General features: G+C 45.6%; 1 protein-coding gene across 3 annotated transcripts in view; it reads right to left on the reverse strand.

Moving 5' to 3' along the window:
- The window catches only part of DHRSX (dehydrogenase/reductase X-linked), a 242722-nt gene that overhangs the window by 72054 nt on the left and 148166 nt on the right, over positions 1-22502 (reverse strand). For all 3 annotated transcript variants that reach the window (XM_082375849.1, XM_082375848.1, XM_082375847.1), the window contains exons 5-6: positions 13610-13817; positions 2020-2227 (exon numbers count right to left, since the gene is read on the reverse strand). In XM_082375849.1, coding sequence (XP_082231975.1) covers positions 2020-2227; positions 13610-13817 — 416 coding nt within the window. The remainder of the gene's footprint in view (positions 1-2019; positions 2228-13609; positions 13818-22502) is intronic.

The following is a 22502-nucleotide window of genomic DNA, read 5'->3' on the forward strand; positions in this document are numbered from 1 at the left end:
CACCTGAAACTAACACAACATTGTAAATCAACTACACTTCAATAAAAAGCAAAAAAAATACAAAAATAAAAAACAATTTTTTTTAAAGAAAAACAAGAAATAATCACAGAAACTCCAACGTGTCTAGGGGCATGGGGCCTCCTTGGGCAGGTAGGTAATTTCACCCCTATGCTTCCAGTGTGGACAGTAAAATAATGACAATCATGGTCTTTATGGACCCCACCGGGTTACTTGGGGATTAAATTTATATAAAGGAATTATTTTTAGCTTGTATCTCATACAGAGGGTGACGGACAGGATGTTAATTTTTCTTATGATTACTGCACTTATCAGGGTAAAATGGATAACAACCTAACTGCACCAGAAAGGAAGTTTGATCAAGAAACAGATCCCCCAAAGGGCAATATAAGGGGAGAGGATTCAGAGGTACAGACTATTAGGCATAAAATAAGCTCCAAGGACAGAGCGTACAACACTGGGAATATCGCTGATATTTTCTAATAACTATAAATGGAGTCGAACGTTAAAAAAAAAAACAAAAACCCAGAGACCCCTGCATACTAGATTGTCAGGGCTCACTCTGTGTGGGCAAAATGGGGCAGGAGGGACACCAAAACAGAAACACAGGGAACCTTTAATCGGAGGGATGCGGGGGGCCTGGCATTCACCATTTCTCACTTGGCATCATTTGAGTCATGGCCGTGGCGGCAGGAGGCACATGTCACCAAGCCTTCTGTGTGTCCCCACCTCCTACTTGCCGGCCTCACCCCCTGTGTCCGGTTCACGTGTACTGTGAGAGCCCGCCCTTCCCCCCGGCGTTTGGCCATGGCTGTGCTGTGCCCTGGGTGCCCGGTGCCCCGTGGGGAGGGGTCTGCTGAGGTTCAGTGGGACCCAGATGAGTCCTCCAAGCGGCCTTTGGTGGGACTGGGGCTGACATGTCCACACGGCTGTATATAATATAAATAGAGAACCAACAAGGCCCTACTGTAGAGCACAGGGAACTCTACTCACTATCTTACCATAACCTATAATGTCATGGATGGACCTAGAGATTGTCATACGGAGTGAAGTAAGTCAGACAGAGACAAATACCGTGTGGTATCACTTATATGTGCAATCAAAAAAAAGTGACACAAACGAACTTAATTACAAAACAGAAACAGACTGACAGGCTTAGAGAAGGAACTTGTGGTTATGGGGGGAAGGGTCGGGGGGAGGGATGGATTGGGAGTTTGGGGTTAGCAGATGCAAACCCTCACAGGTAGAATGGATAACCCACAAGGACCTGCCGAAGGGCACAGGGAACGCTACTCAGTATTCTGTAACAACCGAAATGGGAACAGAATCTGAGAAAGAGTGGACACACGCATATGCATAACTGAATCGCTGTGCTGTACCCCTGAAACTCACACCGCATGGTTCATCAACTGTACGCCAACAGAAAATAAAAAGTCAAAGAGAAGCAAAGCGCTGACCAAGGAGACACAGCGCACAGGGCCTCACAGACACAAGCGGGCAGCGCACACGATTATTCCCGAACAGGACGGAGACGGGAGGGGAAGACACACGGCTTTCGCTTCTAGAGGCAGACACGTGTCCTTCCAACGCCCTTCAAGAGCGCGCAAACCAGGGCCAGGGAGAGACCAGAAGGACAGCCCCAGATGCCGCCTGTTCTTTCAAGACACGACCCTCTGAGACCCATCAGCCCCGGGTCAGACACGCTCGCATGACCAGGGTCTTTGGGAGCAAAAGCAAGCCGGCCGCCGGCCTCTGACCGAAATCGACTTTTCTCCTTTCGAACAACAACAAGAGCAAAATAATGCCGACACCCGCGTGGACACACAGGGGAGGGTTCTGCCTCGGTGCTGCTTATCTCGGCAATGGGACCTCATCGTCCTGAGGACCCCCCGGGCACGAGCACAGAAAGCCCGGCCGCTTCGGGAAGGCTAAATCGAACCCTGCACACGTGGGCTCGCAGCACACAAGCCACAGCGACACGCCCGACCGTCGCAGCCTTACCTTGAATAAGCACCAGCCGAACAGCTGCTTAATGAGCCGTGTGCCCCAGAAGACGTGTCTATACAGGTCGGTGTCCACCACGCCGGGGTCGGCCACGTTGGCGGTCACGGGGCTGCCCGTGGCCTCCAGCAGCGCCTGCAGGTGGTACGTGAAGAACACCAGGGCCAGCTTGCTCTGGGCGTACGCCGCGTGCGCCGAGTAGCTCTTGCTGCAGAAGCAAAGCGGGAGAGGGTGTGAAACGCGGGCATCTGGCCCCGATTGTCCCCTCGCCCGGCCGGGAGGCAACCTCCAGCGACAGGCTGAGGGCAGCTACACACGCACCTGAGTTCAAGTGTGTTACGAGAATCGTCTCCATCTCTGAGAACTGACTGCGTTTTTCTCCCCTCCGAATGCTCAGCGCTTGGGAAACAGGCCCTGACGTGTGTCCTGCTCGGATGCAGCCTGTCTATTTTGGCTTCCTATCGTTGCAGATTATGTTATGGGGGGCACAGCATGTTGACAACCGGGGATGCCTTTCTGGCAAAACACATCGTTTCTCATTTGTTAGGGATTAGTCACTTTCTTCAGGCCCATAGTTCCTTTTCCTGAATTTTATGGGATATGAATACAGCCCAACCTGAGTTCCTTCTTCCGGTGCGATGTGCCCCATATTCTATGTTACTCTCTCTCTTTCAATCTCAGAGGTGTCTCCTCAGTTGGGAGAAAATCCATCCATGGAACTCACCCTCGTGAGAGTTTCACACAAAGATGAAAAGAAGGAAATCAGAGTCATCGCGTGAAACACAGAGAAAACACTCTGGAATTCAACAGACAAAGGCTCTTCCTAATAGGAATTTAAAATTGCAATAAATGGGGACTTCCCTGGTGGCGCACTGGTTAAGAATCCACCTGTCAACGCAGGGGACACGGGTTTGAGCTCTGGTCCGGGAAGATCCCACATGTCTCGGAGCAACTAAGCCCATGCACCACAACTACTGAGCCTGCGCTCTAGAGCCTGCGAGCCACAACTACTGAGCCCGCGTGCCACAACTACTGAAGCCCTAGAGCCCCTGCTCCGCAACAAGAGAAGCCACCGCAATGAGAAACCCGTGCACTGCAACAAAGAGTAGCCCCTGCTCGCCGCAACTAGAGAAAGCCTGCGCGCAGCAACAAAGACCCAACGCAGCCAATAAAAAAAACAAGATTGCAATAAATGAACTAAATTGACTAAATGATTCAGAAAAGTGAACTGAGAAAACGTGACCAAGGAAAGCACAGAAGGGGAAAAAAATAATAAAAGGAAAAGGGAAATATTAGAACGTAGAAAACAGTACAAGAAAGGGTATCAGAGAAATCAAGCCTCGTATGCTTAGTTGCCGAGTGAGACTTACTGAAAAACCTCAATTCTGTAAATTGCACACATGGGCGCTTGTCCCTTCCTATGCGACAACTACATCAACCCCTCTTTGGACTGGGTCCCGTCTCCTGCTGTTTCCTGGGTAACATCTTTCTTCATCATCAGCATGCCCCCACGGAGTGCCCATCACACAGCCTCTCGTCACAAGAGGCCACAGGCAAACCCTGAGGTTTGGCCTCGGGTCCATGCAGTTTAAGCTGGAAAATAAACCCCAAGTCCTCTGTCTTAAAGATGACTCAGAACAAGTCAGCCAAGGGTGACACCTGACAAGCTTGCCGCAGGGCGTTGGCCAAAGGAATTCCAAACAGATCTTTTGTTGGAGGGAGGAATTAAGACAAAAATATAGCGCAGTTCTGAGCCCAGATGCCCTCCCCTGATCCAAGACAACCTCCCAATTATCGTCAAGATACTTGTTTTTGGCAGATTCCTCCTGTCTCTTCCCCCGAGAAGAGGAGAGAGCTCCAGGAAAGAGGGAGTTATTAAGTGGGGGGAGAGAAAGGCTGAACTTTCACCTTGGAATTGGGCCATTTTGACATCACGTGCACGCGTTTGCTCCTGAATTACCAGGGCTGTTTGGGAGGGAACAGGAACCCTGAATTTAGAAAGAAGAGAGGGAACCATAAATGTGCAGATTCCTCAAGGGTAAACTGACGAGTGATACAACTATGGTTTTGTATTGTAGCATGGAGAAGAGAGAACAGAAATTCTCTAAATATACTATGTGGGGGGGAAAGTCAATACATTTCTCTAAAGGAGGAAAAAAAATCAAGAGTACAAGTAATTTCAGGAGAGGTTCCCTGGTGGATTTGAAGATAAATAAACATCCACAGTAGAACTGGAAAAGAATCAAAGCCGATACACAAGAGGACATGATTCCCCATGAAAGTTTATAAATAAAGCCCCGAGGAATGGCAGAGACAATTGGTGTTTAAAACAATGAAGAGACTGTTGCAATTTTAACAGACAGAAGGCAGCTGAAAGCGACAATCAATCCACAAACTTAAGCAGAGGTAGAAGAAATTCATGAAATGTCTGCGTGGCTTGATTCGAAACATGAGATTTTTAATACGTTGTTTTTGTAATGAATGGTGTCAAAAGGTAGACCAGAAACCATAAAAATATATCTTTGTTTTCAATAAATAACAATCTATTGATGTAACTACTTTGTAACTAATTTGAAAGTCAATCTGAAACAAAAGTAGAGACAGTCTTGTGGTAGCCTTTCTGTCGGAAAGGAAAAACTTTTCTCCTGTACTTTTGTGTTCTGTACCTGAGGCCTGCAAATTAAACCACCACGTGTCAGATTAAAGAGAGAAGTATACCAATTTTACTTCTAATTTTACATGTATGGGGAACTTCATAGAAAAGAAGAGAAAACCCCAAAGAGTTGGGAAGTCCTCATTTCTCACAAGTTTCTGCTTTTAGTCAGATAAGGGAGGCTCCAGAAAGGCATATGTCTGCATCTGTTGCTTCTCAAGAAGCTCAAAATAACCTGTATGTCAAAGTGGCATATTTTGAGTTGGCATATTCAGATCCCCATCACTTTCTCTACCTTACAGACAAGAGAAGGAAAGGTGAAGAATGATATTTTGAACACAACATATGCAAACCTGTGTACTGAATCAAAGACTTGATAATTCTCAAAGGGGTTCTTGATTAAAAACTAGGAAAACATTACTTAGAGATGGGAAATCCTATCCTAAATTGAAGCAGCTTGGCTTTCTGGTTGGGAAGAGGACACTGGATTTTTTGACACCTGTGTTTCATGTAAACAGTATGTGGCATTTACAAGATTGAGCACTGTACTTGGTCTGCATCTGGCATTCATCTGACAGCCGATCTACACCCATTGAAGTAATTACACTGAGCCACCTGAGACCAGGTGCTAAGTGCACGCAGTCAGCTAGTGCCCCCATGCTTAGCAAGATGCCAAGAATGTAGCAGGTCATACACTTCTGCTAAGGAAATGAGGTTTCAAGTTCTCATCAAAGAAGAAATTACTATTGCCTATGACAATAAATGCACACCCACATATTTCTACTTTTTAAAATATACACACGTAAAACCTACATTTTAATAAAGTACTGTAGGGGGGAAACTCTTTTCCCTCTATCCTCTTAGGTTCTGTCCTGGGGGCTGCAAATCAAACTGCTAAAAGACAGTTTAACAAGAGAAAACAGTGTTAATTACATGCATACATATAGGAATTCCCAAAATGATGTGATTCAAGGAGGTGGCCAGATGATAGCGGCTTATATACCATCTTAGGGTAAACAAAGGAAAAGTGGTTTTGGGATTCTGGGTGGAGGAGGCAAGTTATGGGAAGGGAAGAAATGTGTGTATATAAATAAGGACTGTCTTGTTATGCAAATAAGAGTCTCTCGGGTGAAAAGAGTCATCTCCAGGAGTAGCTCTCTTCCTGGAATGGAGACATTACTACAAATGGAAAATCCCTGGATAAATGTAAATTTCCTTTACAAAACCGTAAATTGATACTTTATTTTTTAGACAATTGGGGGCGGGGTGGGGGGTAGTAAAGAGCGTTTCCTGGGTCTGCTTGTTCTCAATTGCCTTTAGCTCAAAAGATCCCATGTATCAAAGAGGTACATTTGGAGCTGGCATGTTCTGGTCCCCTTCAGTAGGACCAAAGGTATACCTTGGGAGAACTTTTTAAGGATAATATTAATTTTTCATTATTATAAAAGAAATATATATGGGTTGTAAAAAAAATTACAAAGCTCAAAGAAGAATTGAAAATCAATTCCATAGTGATTTCAGTGTTCTTCCCCACCAAGAAATGGCCATCGATCACACTGCATGAGCGTGTATATGTATTTGTATATACACATATACACATATATGTATATGTGTGTATACATATGTGTATACACACACATATGTATATATACTCATATATACATATATGTGTGTGTCTATATGTGTGTATATATACTCATATATACATAGATGTACCTGTGTCTACATATATACTCATATATATACTCATATATATGTATGTCTATATATATACTCATATATACGTATATGTGTGTGTCTATATATGTGCCTATATATATACTCATATATATGTATGTGTGTCTATATGTGTCTATATATATACTCATATATATATGTATACATATTCATATATACGTATATGTTTGTGTCTATATATGTGTGTCTATATATATACCCATATATGTATATGTGTGTGTGTGTATATATGTGTGTGTGTGTGTGTATATATATTCCATCCTACCTTAAAGATGGCTTTTCTCACTGGCTTTCCACCATCTTTGACCTACACCGTATTAATCCATATGCTCTCTACTCAGAGCCATTGATTTTTCAACTACTTCCACACCAGTGGTCAAGGTCCCTCCTGAGCACTGCTCTCCACTGCCCACAAGTAAACTATCGCCCACCTGTCCTAGAAAACCATTTTGCATTATTTTAAGTGTCTCACGAGGAGTCCATTTCCTGAACTCCCTCAGTCCCATGGGAAATCGTGCCTATGACTATGGGATTTATAAGACAATATCTTGAAAACCATTAATTCACTGAGCTTTCCTGTTGAAGGAAAACCCCAGTGAAACACACGTGACCCCGAATGTGGATATGATTAAGTGTATCTGACGTCTGTGTTTTCGGCGTATTATAGAAAACATTTTTATTCCCCTCTTGCCGTTGGAGATCAGAAAAAACCAACCGGCCTGGACAGTTTATGATAAGAAAGGAGCTCTTCATTGATTACCTTGATGGACACCGTGCCGTATGCCGTGTGTGTGTGTGCCGTGTGTGTGTGTGTGATGGCTCAGTCCCACTCCAGTAAGACAACTGACTGTGTGATGTTCACTTCATATGAGTAAGTCCCATTTGCTTCCCTTAAAAGTTCGATTCTGAGACAGTAACACATCAGCACATGGCAAACACAATTATGGAAACTCCACGTGCTACCCATAACCTAGTTTCCAACTGGCGCGTTTTGGATGCTGGTCGAGCCCGATAAACGATCGGTCTGCAAGTAGGACCCATATCCAGTACGTCGGTAAGTAAAGAACCCCTCAGCTCCAAACTGAAGTTTTCCCTTGACAAGACGAACAACTGCCTTGCATTCTGCCTTGGTGTCCTAGGTTTAACATGACGGAGGAAGACAGAAAGAGAGACCACCCACCAGGACCTCCGAAAATATCGTGAGCTAAGAAGAGCCTCTGTCCTTCCACGAAGGGAAGTCGGCAGAGACAGCCCGGGATGTGGCAGGGCCCCCTGTGAATTCCAGCCTCATCCAAACACCTGCTAGAGTTGGTCATAGAAGCACGGCAAGGGTGCCGGCTGCCTGCAAGGGGTCCCAGGACACACGCTGAACATGCTAGATGTTTAGTGAAAACCACGTCAACGCAGGACAGCCTATTTATAACATGACATCTCACCACAGAGGTGCCACAACCAACGATACACGAGGATGTGAAGACGTACTTATGAATAAAATAGTGAAAAACTGCCCCAGAGTTAAATAAGTTTGGGAAACTCAAACCAAGACATCTATTTTCACGACAAGACAGGGCCGTGCCTATGACGTGTCAATGATTATTGTGTCTCCAAAGCAAGGTCAGGCTGAAATAACGTGAGCCTTAAAGGTTAAGGATCCATCCACTGGGGAGGGACCAATGGTGCGTGCTGTGGGCTGAACTGTTTCCCCCCTCTTCCCATAACAGAAGAGGTTCTGTTGGAGTCCTAACCCCCAGGACCTCAGAATAGGACCTTCCTTGGAAACAGGGTCTTTACAGAGGTGATCAAGTTAAAATGAGGTTGTTTGGGTGGGCTACAATCCAATATGACTCGTGCCATACAGCAAACTCCAGAGGCTGGAGAGAAGCCTGGAAGAGACTGAGCCTGGGTGGGTTCCTCCCAGGGCCTCCACGAGGGACCCACCCTGCCTAACCAGCCAACCTTGACCTTGGACTTCCAGTCTCCAGGACTGTAAGACAATAACTTTCCGTCGTTCTAAGGTACCCAAATTTCTGGTCCTTTGTCACGGCCGCCCCAGGAAACTCATACAGTAACCACTGTTTTACAAAAGCATAAGTGACTTGGGAATCGGCGGTCCAGTGGTTAGGACTTGGCACTTTCATTGCCGTGGCCTGGGTGTGATCCCTGGTCAGGGAACTAAGATCCCGCAAGCCACACGGCGTGGCCAAAAAAGAAAAAAGCAAAAGTTACTTGGTACAAATCATAAAAATGTGGACTTCGCTGATTTGCTCCACTGAAGAACAGAGAAGAGAGAAAGCCAATAAAAACAAGGAGACTTTTCTACGTTCAGAGGAAGTAAGCCCATAAGATGTAAGCTTCTTGGGGGGAGAGGAAGCCATGAGGACAGTGTGCTTGTGAGGAACCCTACGAAAGTCCACTCTGAGCCCTGGTCTGCAGCTGGACCTTTGTGGACGGAGCCACAAGACCCAGGGACACGCAGCACTTGTACCCAAAGAAGCACCTCCGTTGGTGACACAGGACGTAGCCACTCCCGCATCCAGAGGGTTCTGTTAACTTCGCCACTAAGAGCAAATCTTATCTCTTGATCTCTTCCGAGGTCAAGAGTCAAGATGGGGGACTCGCTTTGGTTTGGGTCCGAGGAGAGGAGGTAGGAGGGTACCATTTTCTTTCTTTCTGTAGCCGAGGGCAGCCCAGGAAAGAGCTGCCTGCATTAAGAGGGGAGGGTCCAAGGATAAGCAGGAGGAGCTGCCCCCAGGAGAGATGCAGAGGGGTCTTCCCGTGCGGTCACCCTCAGGGCTGGCGCGAAGCTGGGGCACCTCTGACGCGACCCCCGCAGAGGGTGCCTTGGGTCCCGAGGTGCCCATGGGCGCAGGAGGCTGAGCACGGAGACAAGTCAGGGTGCAGGGTGGGTAGTGGGCAGACCCGTCTCCCGGACGCCACGGCGTGTCACCTACAGAATGCCTTGCCCATATCTGTGCCCCTGACGGTTCATTTCACGTGTCCACGCTCAAGTGTTTGGTCCAATGCCAGTCTAGATGATGCCAGGAAGGTATTTTTCAGAGGAGATGAACCATGAAACCAGTAGCCTGCATGTAAAGCAGGTGAGCCTTGGCCATGTGGGTGGGCCTCGTCCTATCAGGTGAAGGCATTCAGGGGAAGAGAATGAGGTTCCCCCAAAAGAAGAAGGGATCTGGTCTCAAACACCACAGCATAGAAATTCTACCTAAGTCACCTAGTCTTTAGGTTCAAGACTGCAAACGTCACCGCTTCCCTGAATCTCTGGCCCACTGGTTGACCTTGTCAGCCCCTCCAAGCATGGGAGGGAGTTTCTGAAAACAAGTCCAACTCTAGTGGGGAGCGGGAAGGGGGAGGGGCAATATAGGGGGAGGGGTAATATAGGGGGAGGGGCAATAGAGGGGAGTGGCCATAATAGGGGAGGGGCAATAGAGGAGGAGGGAAGTAAGAGATATAAACTATTATGTATAAAATAAGCTACAAGGGGACTTCCCTGGCAGTCCAGTGGTTAAGACTCTGTGCTTCAGCTGCAGGGAGTGTGGGTTCGATCCCTGGTCAGAGAACTAGTATCCCACAAGCCACGTGGTGTGGCCAAAAAAAAATAATTTAAAAAATAAAATAAGCTACAAGGATATACTGTACAGCACAGGGAATATAGCCAATATTTTATAATAAGTGTAAATGGAATAGAATCTTAAAAAATTGTGAATCACTCTGTTGTACACCTGTAACTTATATAATATTATATAATATTGTGTGGCAATTTTTAAAAAAAGATGGAACAGAGCTTTGTGCACAGTTGATACCTTTAAAAAAAAGTCAGTCTCTCTCTCCCTCTCACATATATGTAAATTATAATTATAAACATATAATTATAATTGCATAATTACATAAATATTGCAAGTGATATATTTTGTCATTTACATATTATATATAATTAAATATTATAGATGTACAAGTATTAAATATATTAAATATATACTTTTTTACTTAAATTGTATATAGCTTTTTCACCCTCTTCCCCCTAAATATAACTTTTTTTTTTTTTTTAAACAAAGCTATCCACTACATCACGAGTCTTGTTCATTGACTACAATTTTCCAGAGATTCTGCCCACCTCTTCCATTGGAATTTCTTCTGTAGGAGGGACTGAGTGCAGCTGGGCAGAGGTGACAAGCCCTCTCGTGTGTAACAACCCACCTGGGTTTGGAACACTTTAATGCTTTTACAAGTGATTTATGCTTGACAAGAACGCTCCTTATCCAAGCCAGCAAATCAATCTTGGCAATTAACCGTCATCACCAGCGGTGTTTACATCAGGTGCGAGCCAAGAATTCACCCTTTTTTTTTTTTTTTTTTAACCCCAAAAGGCAGCATGTTTTCAACCCAAGTGGTTCTCAAATGTCAGCATGCATTAAGAGCCCCTCAGAGGGTGTGTTAAAATTCCCAATGCCTGGCCGCACACCCTGAGTTGTTTTGTTTTGTTTTGTTTTTAACACAGTTTTAACATTTTAACAGTCTACTGTGAAGCCTTTAAAATGGAACAAGAGTGAGTGGGGCTCTTTTGGGTTTTTTAAAGGTAATTTTCTGTATGTTTATTATAGAATTAAAAGGCTATATTTGGCATGGTCTGAAGTAAAATATACACTATAAGGTATATATAAAATTTACTTGGAGGGGGCAGGTTGCTAGGAAATACCTTTTTATTGTCTTTTTAAGCAATTTTTATTGGAGTAGAGTTGCTTTACAATACTGTGTTAGTTTCTGCTGTACAGCAAAATGAATCAGCTCTACGTATACCTATGTCCCCCCTCTTTTTTGGATGTCCTTCCCATTCAGGTCACCGCAGAGCAGTGAGTAGAGAGTTCCCTGTGCTATACAGTAGGTTCTCCTTAGTTATCTATTTTATACATCATAAGATTTACAGTATTGTGGTAGTTTCAGGTGTACTACAAAGTGATTCAGTTACATATATGTGTGTGTATACGTACATATATTTTTTCAGATTATTTTCCCATCCCCAGAGTTCTGATTTCACAGGTTGGGGGGGTGTGGTCTGAGCATCTACCTGTATCATCTATCACTTCTCAGGTGATACAGATGCTGCTGATCTGGGGACCCCACCTTGAAAACCACGGTCCTAAAAGGTCTCATCCCCTTTGGATAACCATTTAGGGAAAAAAATGATATAACGAGATGCCTTTGATGTGATTTGACGTAGAGAAATGTAAACAAATACAGGAGGGCAGTTGTCACCACCTCCTGACACACTCACTCCTGCGGGCCATGAGATTACTTCTCTGCAATGTCAGAGTTTTGTGCGATGCCATAAAAAGCTTCATTTTAGAAAAAGGAAGCTACGGGTGCACACATCTGCGTTCTCTCTTGCATGTTTCTAGAGCCGTATTCAAAGGAGAAAAAGACAAGAATATTCCTGAAAGAAGCACCCCACCCCGTACACGGGTCCCCTTGTCACGATGCTGTTTTTTTCGAGCCGTGTGGGGTCATGCCCCCATCAGATGCAGGAAACACTTGGCGATCCTATACCCTCTGCAGACCCTGAGCCTGGACCCATGCCGATGAGAGAACCACTCCGTCCAAAGACGCCCCTCTGAGGGACGACTGGACCCCAGGAGTTAAAACACAGGGTGTTGAGCCCAGGGGGAGAAGCAGGTGCACTGCTGCGTGAGTGCTTGAGGCGACATTAGAACCTCTCCAGGCTCAGGGTCCTTTGCATTTTCTTCCTTGCTATGCACGCCCCGTGTGGAAAGCACAGGGTTGGCTAAAGGGCTACGCACATCTACGTGCTGAGAAATAAACGGGGAAAACTCAGAAACGGCAGGGAATGAAGTCAGCCCGTTAACTCCATCAGGACCCCAGACGGTCCGTGACACCCATCCTGGCCCGGCTCGGAGGCCACGGGGCTGGTCCTCCACGAGACCCACACACCCTGAAGGTCTCCTACAGCCCCAGCACAGGTGACCCACAAACTGGGGGCTGAAAGCAACAGGGCTTCAACCTCCCCCAGTGCTGGAGACCAGACGTCTGAGACAGACAAATAGCGTAGGACAGCACTTACATGTGGCATCTAAAATATGACACACAGGAACTTATCTACCAAACAGAAACAGACTCACGGACACAGAGATCAGACTTGTGGTCGCCAACGGGGAGGGGGTGGGGGAGGGAAGGACTGAGAGTTTGGGATTAAAATATACACGCTAATATATATAAAATAGATAATCAACAAGGTCCTACTGTAGAGCACAGGGAACTCTACTCAATATGCTGGGATAAACCACCATGGAAAAGAATGCGAAAAAATCCGTATATATATGTATAATGAAATCACTTTGCTGTACACCAGAAATGAACACAACATTGTAAATCAACTATACTTCAATTAAATACATTTTTAAAAATATATGCTTCTCAGTTTCCTCAAGTGTAAAATGAGGATAATAATAGGATTTACCTCAAAGCATAAATATAAATAGACTGATATAGATGTATGAGTGCCAATTAGCTAACAATTATTAATACGGGCAGACCTCATTTTACTGCGCTTCACGGATATTGCATATTTTTACACATTGAAGGTCTGGGGCTGCCCCGCATGGAATAAGTCTATTGACGCCATTTTTCCAACATCATGTGCTCGCTTTGTGTCTCTGTGTCACATTTTGGTCATTCTCGCGGTATTTTAAACTTTTCCATTATTATTATATTTGTTACAGTGATCTCTAATCAGGGATCTTTGATGTTACTACTGCAAAAAGATTATGACTGACTGTACGCTCAGAGGACGGTTAGCATTTTTTAGCAGTAAGGTGTTTTTTAATGAAAGTGTGTATGTTGTTTTTATAGACATGATGCTATTGCACACTTACTAGACTACAGTCTAGTGTAAGCATCACTTTTAGATGCACTCGGAAGCAAAAAAAATTTGTGTGACTTGCTTCATTGCAATATTTGCTTCACTGTTATGGTCTGGAACCAAACCCGCAGCATCTCCCAGGTCTGCCTGTGTTAGTCAACAGAGCTTTCACCTCGAGACAGGTTGATTTACAAACATTTGGGGGTGTGAGCCGCCATCACCTGGGACGAGCACCCTGGCCAGTGCGTCGTGGTGACGGGTCACCCTGACCATCCTGGCAGCACCCGAGACCCCTGGCAACTGGCACCCACCTGCTCTGAAGGTCGTCCAAGTTCAGTTCCCCGACGTAGTGTGTGGCCGAGGACACGGTCACCACCCTCGCGCTGCGGCCGGGGGCGCCCGACTCCCGCAGGGTGTCCAGGAGGAGGTTGGTCAGCAGGAAGTGCCCCAGGTAGTTCACACCAAAATGCTCCTCAAAGCCGTCCTCGGTGGTCCTCTGCGGCACCATCATTACACCAGCTGGGGACAGAGGAGGGTTCAGGGATAGTGAGACGGGATGAGATGGGATGAGGATGGGAGGAGATGGGATGGGGTGGGGTGAGAAGAGATGAGATGGGATGAAGTAGGATGGGATGAGGACGGGATGGAATGAGGTGGGATGGAATGAGGTGGGATGGAATGAGGTGGGATGGGAGGAAATGAGATGGTTTGGATAACATGGCATGAGATGAGATGGGATGGGATGGGAGGAGATGAGGTGGGATAAGGTGGGATGAGGAAGAGATGAGATTAGGTGGGATGAGGATGGGATGGGATGAGGTGGGGTGGGATGGGAGGAGATGGGATGGGGTGGGATGAGAAGAGATGGGATGGGAGATGAGATGGTTTGGATAACATGGGATAAGATGAGATGGGATGGGAGGAGATGAGGTGGGAGGAGGTGGGATGGGATGGGATGGGAGGAGATGAAGTGGGATGAGGATGGGATGGGATGGGATGGGATGGGATGGGATGGGAGGAGATTGGAGGAGATGGGATGGGATGGAAGGAGATGAGGTGGGATGGGATGGGATGGGATGGGAGGAGATGAGATGGTTTAGATAACATGGGATGAGATGAGATGGGATGGGAGGAGGTGGAATGGGATGAGGATGGGATGAGGATGAGGATGGGATGAGGATGGGATGGGATGAGGTGGGATGAGGTGGGATGAGAATGGGATGAGAATGGGATAGGATGGGATGGGATGAGGATGGGATGGGAGGAGATGAGATGGTTTGGATGACATGGGATGAGATGAGATGGGATGAGATGAGACGGGATGGGAGGGGATGGGAGGGGATGGGATGGGATGGGATGGGATGGGATGGGATGGGATGGGATGGGATGGGATGGGATGGGATGAGGTGGGATGAGGTGGGATGAGGATGGGATGGGATGAGAGGGGAGGGGAGGGAAGGGGATGGCATTAGGTGGGATGGGAGGAGATGAGATGGTTTGGATGACATGGGATGAGATGAGGTGGGATGGGAGGAGGTGGGACAGGATGGCGGCGCCGCCCCCCAGGTGGACGGGGTACCTGCCCAGCACCAGGAGAGTGGCTCTGGTCCTGGCTGCTGCCCCACCTTCCTGCCTCAGTTTCCTGCTCTGTACACGGTGGGGAAGATGCCAAAAGACCAACAAGACCCCTTCCTGCTCTCAAACTCTGCCCTTCGATGTCCCGAGCTTGTAAATGATGACAAAACAGCAGGACCCCCCAGAAAGTGAGACTGTCCTGAGTCACCCAACAGTGTCCCCCGGGCCGGTCACTCTTCTGGATGGGAACAGCCATCCGCAGATGCCAGGGGCCTGGTCTGAGGCGTGGGCAGCACAGCTGGGACACCGGGGGGTGACACTGTCCTATGGTCCACAGGCGGGTGGACAGAGCCCTGTTCCCCAAACTCACGTTGCCACGGCAGCCCCTCATTCAGGTGAACCCCAGAAGTGAATTCATCCCTCAGGCGCCCTTTGGGGAACGTCCCCACTGCAGGCCCCAGCCGGCCTGTCGGCTATTGGTCCATAAACACATTCGTGAAGCAGGTCCTGGGGCTCTGTGCGTTCTACCAGTCAGTTTGGGACACCCAGGCCTGCCTTCTGGTAGGGCAAAGGTCATCTAAATCCCTGTCCCTAAGTCCCTCCCACAGAGGCCAGCACACAGGTGATGGGCAGAACACATGCCCGGCCCATATGGTTCCATCTCCTAGAGCAGCCAGCAGGCTTGCACGTGTGTTTGTCTATGTGTGTGTCTAGGTGTGTGTGCATACTGCCTGCCTGTGTGTGTGTGTGTGTGTGCATTTTATTCGTGCATGTAATTCTGTGTGTATTCGTATGCTTCTTCTAGATGAATTTGTATATGTCTGTGCATACATACGTGTATCGTGTATGTGTTTATATGTATTTGCACACATGTGCACATATACACATTTATACACATACATGTTTATGTGTTTGCATGTGTATTTGTGTATTTGCATGCACGTGTTTATAAATGCCTATCAACTTATACATGTGTTTTCTTTTGCATATATTGTATATGCATGTCTATGAATTTGCATTGCAGATGTACGTGCATATGTACTTGCATGAATGTCTGCATTTGCATATAACACATGCATATGCATGTGTATATGTGTACATATTTATAAGTATATGAGCAGAGTTATTTGCCTATGTGTAACTGTTCAGTCAACTATGCATTTGCACGTGTGTTTATGTGCAATGCATGCATACGTGTATTTCCAGTTTTATATTCATCCACATAGGCTTTTGTATTTGCATATATATTTTAATTTTCAAGTTGTTTTGCATATGTGTATGATTTTTATGCACATATGCATATATATTTTTGTATGTATATGTACATGTGTTTGTACTTGCATGTGTATACACTTCTCTGGGTATATGCATTTGCATATGTGTATATGTTTATGTTTGTATTGATATGTTTGTTTACATGGATGTATAGACATATTTGTATTTGCATATGTATATGTACATTTGTATGTGGCTGTATATGCATTTCTATATGTAATTCTCTGTATATGCATTTGTATATGTGTATGTGTTTGTTGATGTGTGTGTATTTTACATGGACGTATTCATATATGTATACATATATATTTGTATGTGCCTGTGTATGCATTTCTACATGTAATTCTCCACATATGCATTTGTATACGTGTATGTGTTTGTTGATGTGTGTGTATTTTATATGGATGTGTATTTCTACATGTATATATTTTGTATTTGTAGAATGTACGTATATTTGCATTTGCAGGTATATGCAATTCTGTATGTAATTCTCTGAATATGCATTTGTATATGTGTTTGTTGTGTATTTTATATGGATGTGTATTTCTATATGTATATATTTTATATTTGTATATATGTATATATATATATATACATATTTGTATGTGCCCTTGTATGCATTTCTACATGTAATTCTCTGTATATGCATTTGTATGTGTTTGTTGATGTGTGTGTATTTTATATGGATGTGTATTTCTACATGTATATATTTTGTATTTGTATATGTGTGTGTGTGTATATATATATATTTGTATGTGCCTTTGTATGCATTTCTACATGTAATTCTCCACATATGCATTTGTATACGTGTATGTGTTTGTTGATGTGTGTGTATTTTATATGGATGTGTATTTGTACATGTATATATTTTGTATTTGTATATGTGTGTGTGTATATATATATATATTTGTGTGTGCCTTTGTATGCATTTCTACATGTAATTCTCTGTCTATGCATTTGTATGTCTATGTGTTTGTTGATGTGTGTGTATTTTATATGGATGTGTATTTCTACATGTATATATTTTGTATTTGTATATGTGTGTGTGTGTATATATATATATTTGTATGTGCCTTTGTATGCATTTCTACATGTAATTCTCTGTCTATGCATTTGTATGTCTATGTGTTTGTTGATGTGTGTGTATTTTATATGGATGTGTATTTCTACACGTATATATTTTGTATTTGTATATGTGTATGTGTGTGTATATACATATATTTGTATGTGCCCGTGTATGCGTTTCTACATGTCATTCTCCGTACATGCATTCGTGTCTGAGTAACTGTGTCTGTGGACAGTTTTCCCAGCTGCACTGCGAGGCCCCTCCCGGGCCACACAGGCCACACTGCATGTCCCTCCACACTCAGGTCCCAGCTAGGATCCACCCTGGGTTCACGACCCCATACATCCCCACTGCAGGTTCTGAGGTTCCTGAGGCAAAGAAAACGCCTGATTCAGGCTCTGGCTTTCACAGCGCCGGCCAAGTGCTGTGGGCATTGCAAGGTGGTAACGTTTAAAACACAAAGCTGTAGGGAGGCTGCAGGCTGATGGCAGCTTCCACAGACAAGGATGGAAGAGGAACCGTGACGGAAGACGGGGCTCCAGACGCAGAAACGAGAAGACGGGGAGTTCAGGTGTGCGGTGCCTCACCCTCACACGCGTCCTGGCCACACTCGCCTCTTCCCTCCACACCCAGCTCTCCCCAAAAACCTCCGGGACGTTGAAACTTTATCCCCTGCGCTGATGACTGTCAAACATCATGAGTACGGCACCGCATGGACAGAGGCCACAGACACGAGAAAAACCAGCTACACGGGTCTTAGGCACTCAACGGAGTGTGTGTTCAAATATACCTACAGCCGCTAAAATTCGATGAACAAAACAGATTGGGAGTTTGGGACTGACAGGTTCACACAGCTATATTTAAAATAAAATGCCTTTCCATTAAAACAACAAAAAGTCGGGCTTCCCTGGTGGTGCAGTGGTTGAGAATCTGCCTGCCAATGCAGGGGACACGGGTTCGAGCCCTGATCTGGGAGGATCCCACATGCCGCGGAGCAACTAGGTCCGTGAGCCACAATTACTGAGCCTGCGCGTCTGGAGCCTGTGCTCCGCAACAAGAGAGGCCGCGATAGTGAGAGGCCCGCGCACCGCGATGAAGAGTGGCCCCCGCTTGCCGCAACTAGAGAAAGCCCTCGCACAGAAACGAAGACCCAACTCAGCCATAAATAAATAAATAAAATAAATTTAAAACAACAAAAAGTCAAGTGGCTTGGCAAAGTTCACACAGCCAGTAAATTATAGAATTAGAACTAAAAATCCTTTTTGTTTAGGTCAAAGGATGATTTTTTTATTTTTAACTTTTATATTGGGGCACAGTTGATTAACAATGTTGTGTTGGTTTCAGGTGTACAGCAAAGTGATTCAGTGATACATATATGTGTATCTATTCTTTTTCAAATTCTTTTCCCATTTAGGTTACTACAGAATTAAAATCCATTATTTTAACTCTAAACCCTACGATTCTCTTTTTCCCCAGGACCACTATGTAACCAAAAATAGGTTTCCTCAGCTACAGACCTATACTCCCCAGCATGTCTGGTCTCTAAACTTGTGTCATTCTGAGATGAGACACTTTGTTACGATTTTCACAGTCAAATGAATTTGCTGAGATTATATTAGGCTCAAAAATATTCTAAAATGTTGTCTTGTTGTCAATAAAAAGTAAAGTATAAAAAAAAATGTTTCTGGACTTCCCTGGCGGTCCAGCGGTAAAGAATCCACCTTCCAATGCAGGGGACGTGGGTTCGATCCCTGGTTGGGAAACTAAGATACCACACGCCACGTGGCACGGCCAAAATAAATTTAAATTTTTTTTTAATTTTAAAAATGTTTCTGAAGAGCATGTCAGGGTGCCCTTCCGAAGTCATCCAGAAGAAACACAGGCTTTTTGGCTGTCAAGCGGACATAAGGTCTGGCATTTAGAGAAAACGCACACACTTCCCTGGTGATGCGCTTCCTTGATTGCCTCAGTTAGTGGGACGGAGCTGGGTCAATGAGCTCTGTCGGTGCCTGCAGCGCAGGACAGACCCGTGCATACGGGGCACTCGGCTGATGTGAGGCTGGTTGAAAGGGACAGCAGCCTCCAAGCAGCTGCACAACCAGCCTGCACAGTCGTTTGACACCCGTTTCCTCAGGAGACGGAGTCTGTATTGCATTCCTCAAATACTGGCGGCCTCGTGAACTCTGCTGTCATGAGTCGAACGCGGTGGCAGTGACAATGTCGTACAACGTCCAAGGGCATGTTCAGAAAGACCCCGGAGCTTCCGCTTTTCAGAATTCTGTCTTTCTGGGCACAGCCAGCTTCACTAGAGAAGGCTGGCAGTTCTAAGATCACTATTTTGGTGAGGAGACCACACGTGTGGATCTGGTCGACCAGCTCAGCTGAGGTCAGGCAATGGGCAGGACCAGTTTCCCGCCACAGGAGAAAGCCACCCTGGACGTCTGGCCCTGGTTGACCCGTCAGACAACGGCGGCCCAGGTGCAACCCCATGGGAGGACCAGAGTGAAGACTGCCCAAAATGCAAGCAAAATGGTTATTTTGATACCAGCACTGTTTACAATAGCCAAGACATGGGAGCCACCTAAGTGTCCAAAGACACATGAATGGATAAAAGATGTGGTACGTATATACAATGGAATACGACTCAGCCATAAAAAAACAATGAAATAATGCCGTTTGCAGCAACGTGGATGGACCTAGAGATTATTATACTTCGTGAAATAAGCCAGACAAAGACCAATACTATAGGATATCACTTATATGTGGAATCTAAAAAATGCAACAAACTAGTGAATATAACAAAAAAGAAGCCTACTCACAGGTATAGAGAACAAACCAGTGGTTCCCAGTGAGGAGAGGGAAGGGGGAAGGGCAAGATAGGGGGAGGGGATTAAGAGGTACAAACTATTATGCATAAAATAAATAAGCTACAAGGATATACGTACAGCATGGGGAACATAGCCGATATTTCATAACACCTACAAATGGAGTATAATGTTTAAAACTTGTGAATCGCTATATTGTATACCTGTACCTTATATAATATTGTACATCCACTGTACTTCAATAAATATAAATAAAAAATAAAAAAGGAAACGGTTATTCTGAGCCACTAGGATCGGGAAGTGGTCTGTGCAGGCCGAAACGGTCAAGTCCAGGCTAGAGAGCTCCATCTCCTGGGACAAACCGGCAGACACTAGACATGCCCTTCCAAGTGTCAAAATCCGCTGGAAAATGCCCCACATCATCACAGAGCAGGGGCATGTGAAGGGGACATGGGGTCAGCAGGAATGATGGCCTGAATCTGGGGGTGTTAACCCGCGGTGACTTCCCGGGCTTCAGCCTGGTGAGTTGAGGATAACATTATACAGTAAAAGGAAGCTGGTGCTGGTTGTCACTTGCTTACGATGGTCTCTGATTCCTTGGACGTTGACAGCAGAGAAAACAGCCAGGAGGCTCGGGTCAGCCAGACGCTGGTGCAGCTGCACCAACTCTGGGTCTCACCCCGCTGGGGCAGAACAGCCGGACTCAGCTGTGTTCAGTTTCGCTGGGGCATCCGTGGTCTGGCTCACGGTGACCTGAGCTGAAGGGCAACCCCTCCCCGATCTCCTTACGGCTGTACCTTTTCCATCCACTCCACTCCGTATTCCGTATTTGCTAACGAGAATGTACGAGACAGGACATGTGCAGCAATGACGCAGCCCTGGGGACATGCCAACACGGATCGTCGTTGCATACAAGCTCTGCTGACAGATTCTAGCAGAAACTCGCCGACCCCGAGCGACAGTGAGGACGGTCCGGGCACAGCCCGAGTTCAAGGTGAGCTGGGAAATCATCACGGTCATCTGAGCAAGGTCTGGGCGGAAATAGCATCGTTGGGGAAAACATATTTTTAAAGCAACAGCAAGGACATCGCTGCCACGCATACAGCTGCCCACCCACCGTGTTCCAGAAGCTTCTAGCCCATCCTGGGGTTCATCCACCGGGGAAGCTGCGTGAGGACTACAGCCCCATGGAGGCTGGACCCCCAAACTCCCGGGGTCCCTGCCCACGACAAAGTGAGATGCTGAGAATAATCACGTTGGTTTCTTTTTAAGATTTTTTTTTAATGTGGACCATTTTTTTAAAAAGTCTTTTATTGAATCTGTGATGATATTACTTCTGTTTTATGTTTTGGTTTTTTGGCCACAAGGCATGTGGGATCTTAGTTCGCCGACCAGGGATCGAACCCGCACCCCCTGTATTGGAAGGCGAAGTCTTAACCACTGGACCACCTGGGAAGTCCCTGGTTTCCATTTTTAAAGCAAAGTGTCCTGGACAGCTCCCTGGGTAGCAGATCTAACTGCAACAATAATATTTATTGAACGTCTGGCGGGTGCTGAGGGAGAGATTTTAACGGTTCACCCACGTCGCTGCACTTGTATTTTTTAAATGGATAAAGGGATGATGTCACATCAGGGCTTCAAATGGTCATCCTTGTTAGTGACCATCCGTGAAAACAGCAGCCTCTGCGAACTGAAACACAGGAAAAGGAGCCATAAAAAATATCTGCTATGGACTTTCCTGGCGGTCCAGTGGTTGAGACTCCACACTTCCACCGCAGGGGGCATGGGTTCGATCCCTGGTTGGGGCACTAAAATCCCGCAAAGCTGCACAGTGCAGCCAAAAAGAAAATCTGCTCGTTGATGGATGCATTTGATTGGTGAGTGGACACACGTCTGTGGCCTGGAATATCTCATCGTCACAGGTGGTTTCTACACTTTGTACTTGTGTTTTTTTTTAATTTTTTGGCTGTGCCACACAGCTTGCGGGATCAGCTCCCCGACCAGGTATCGAACCCGAGCCCCGGCAGTGAAAGCGTGGAGTCTTAACCAGTGCACCGCCAGGAAATTCCCCCACTGTTTTTACTTCTATAGATAACTTTTGCCTTGCATAGAAAAGCCAAGCCACTCGTCTGTAGGATGTTTCCAATCCAAAGAAAACGTATACGTTTTGTGTCCAAGAAACTCTAACATGTACTGTTTGCACTTGCCTGCTGGGATGTGGGCAGACTCTTTGCATGGTTTTCATGCTTTTCTAATGGACACTGGTCTATGATGCTTGCTCAAGGAAATATATCAAATATCTTCTTTGCCTGTGTATTTCCATGCTTAGGTATTTCTAACGTTTATTTTTTCCCTGTCTATTTCCATACATAGCAACGCACCGTGAAAAGTAAATGGCATGAATGATATGTATATTATTACTCAAAATAAAGTCTTCTACTTAAAAATAAACCATGTGTTATT

This window comes from Balaenoptera borealis (assembly GCF_965194805.1).
Source record: "Balaenoptera borealis genome assembly, chromosome: X".
In the NCBI taxonomy this organism is placed as follows: Eukaryota; Metazoa; Chordata; class Mammalia; order Artiodactyla; family Balaenopteridae; genus Balaenoptera; species Balaenoptera borealis.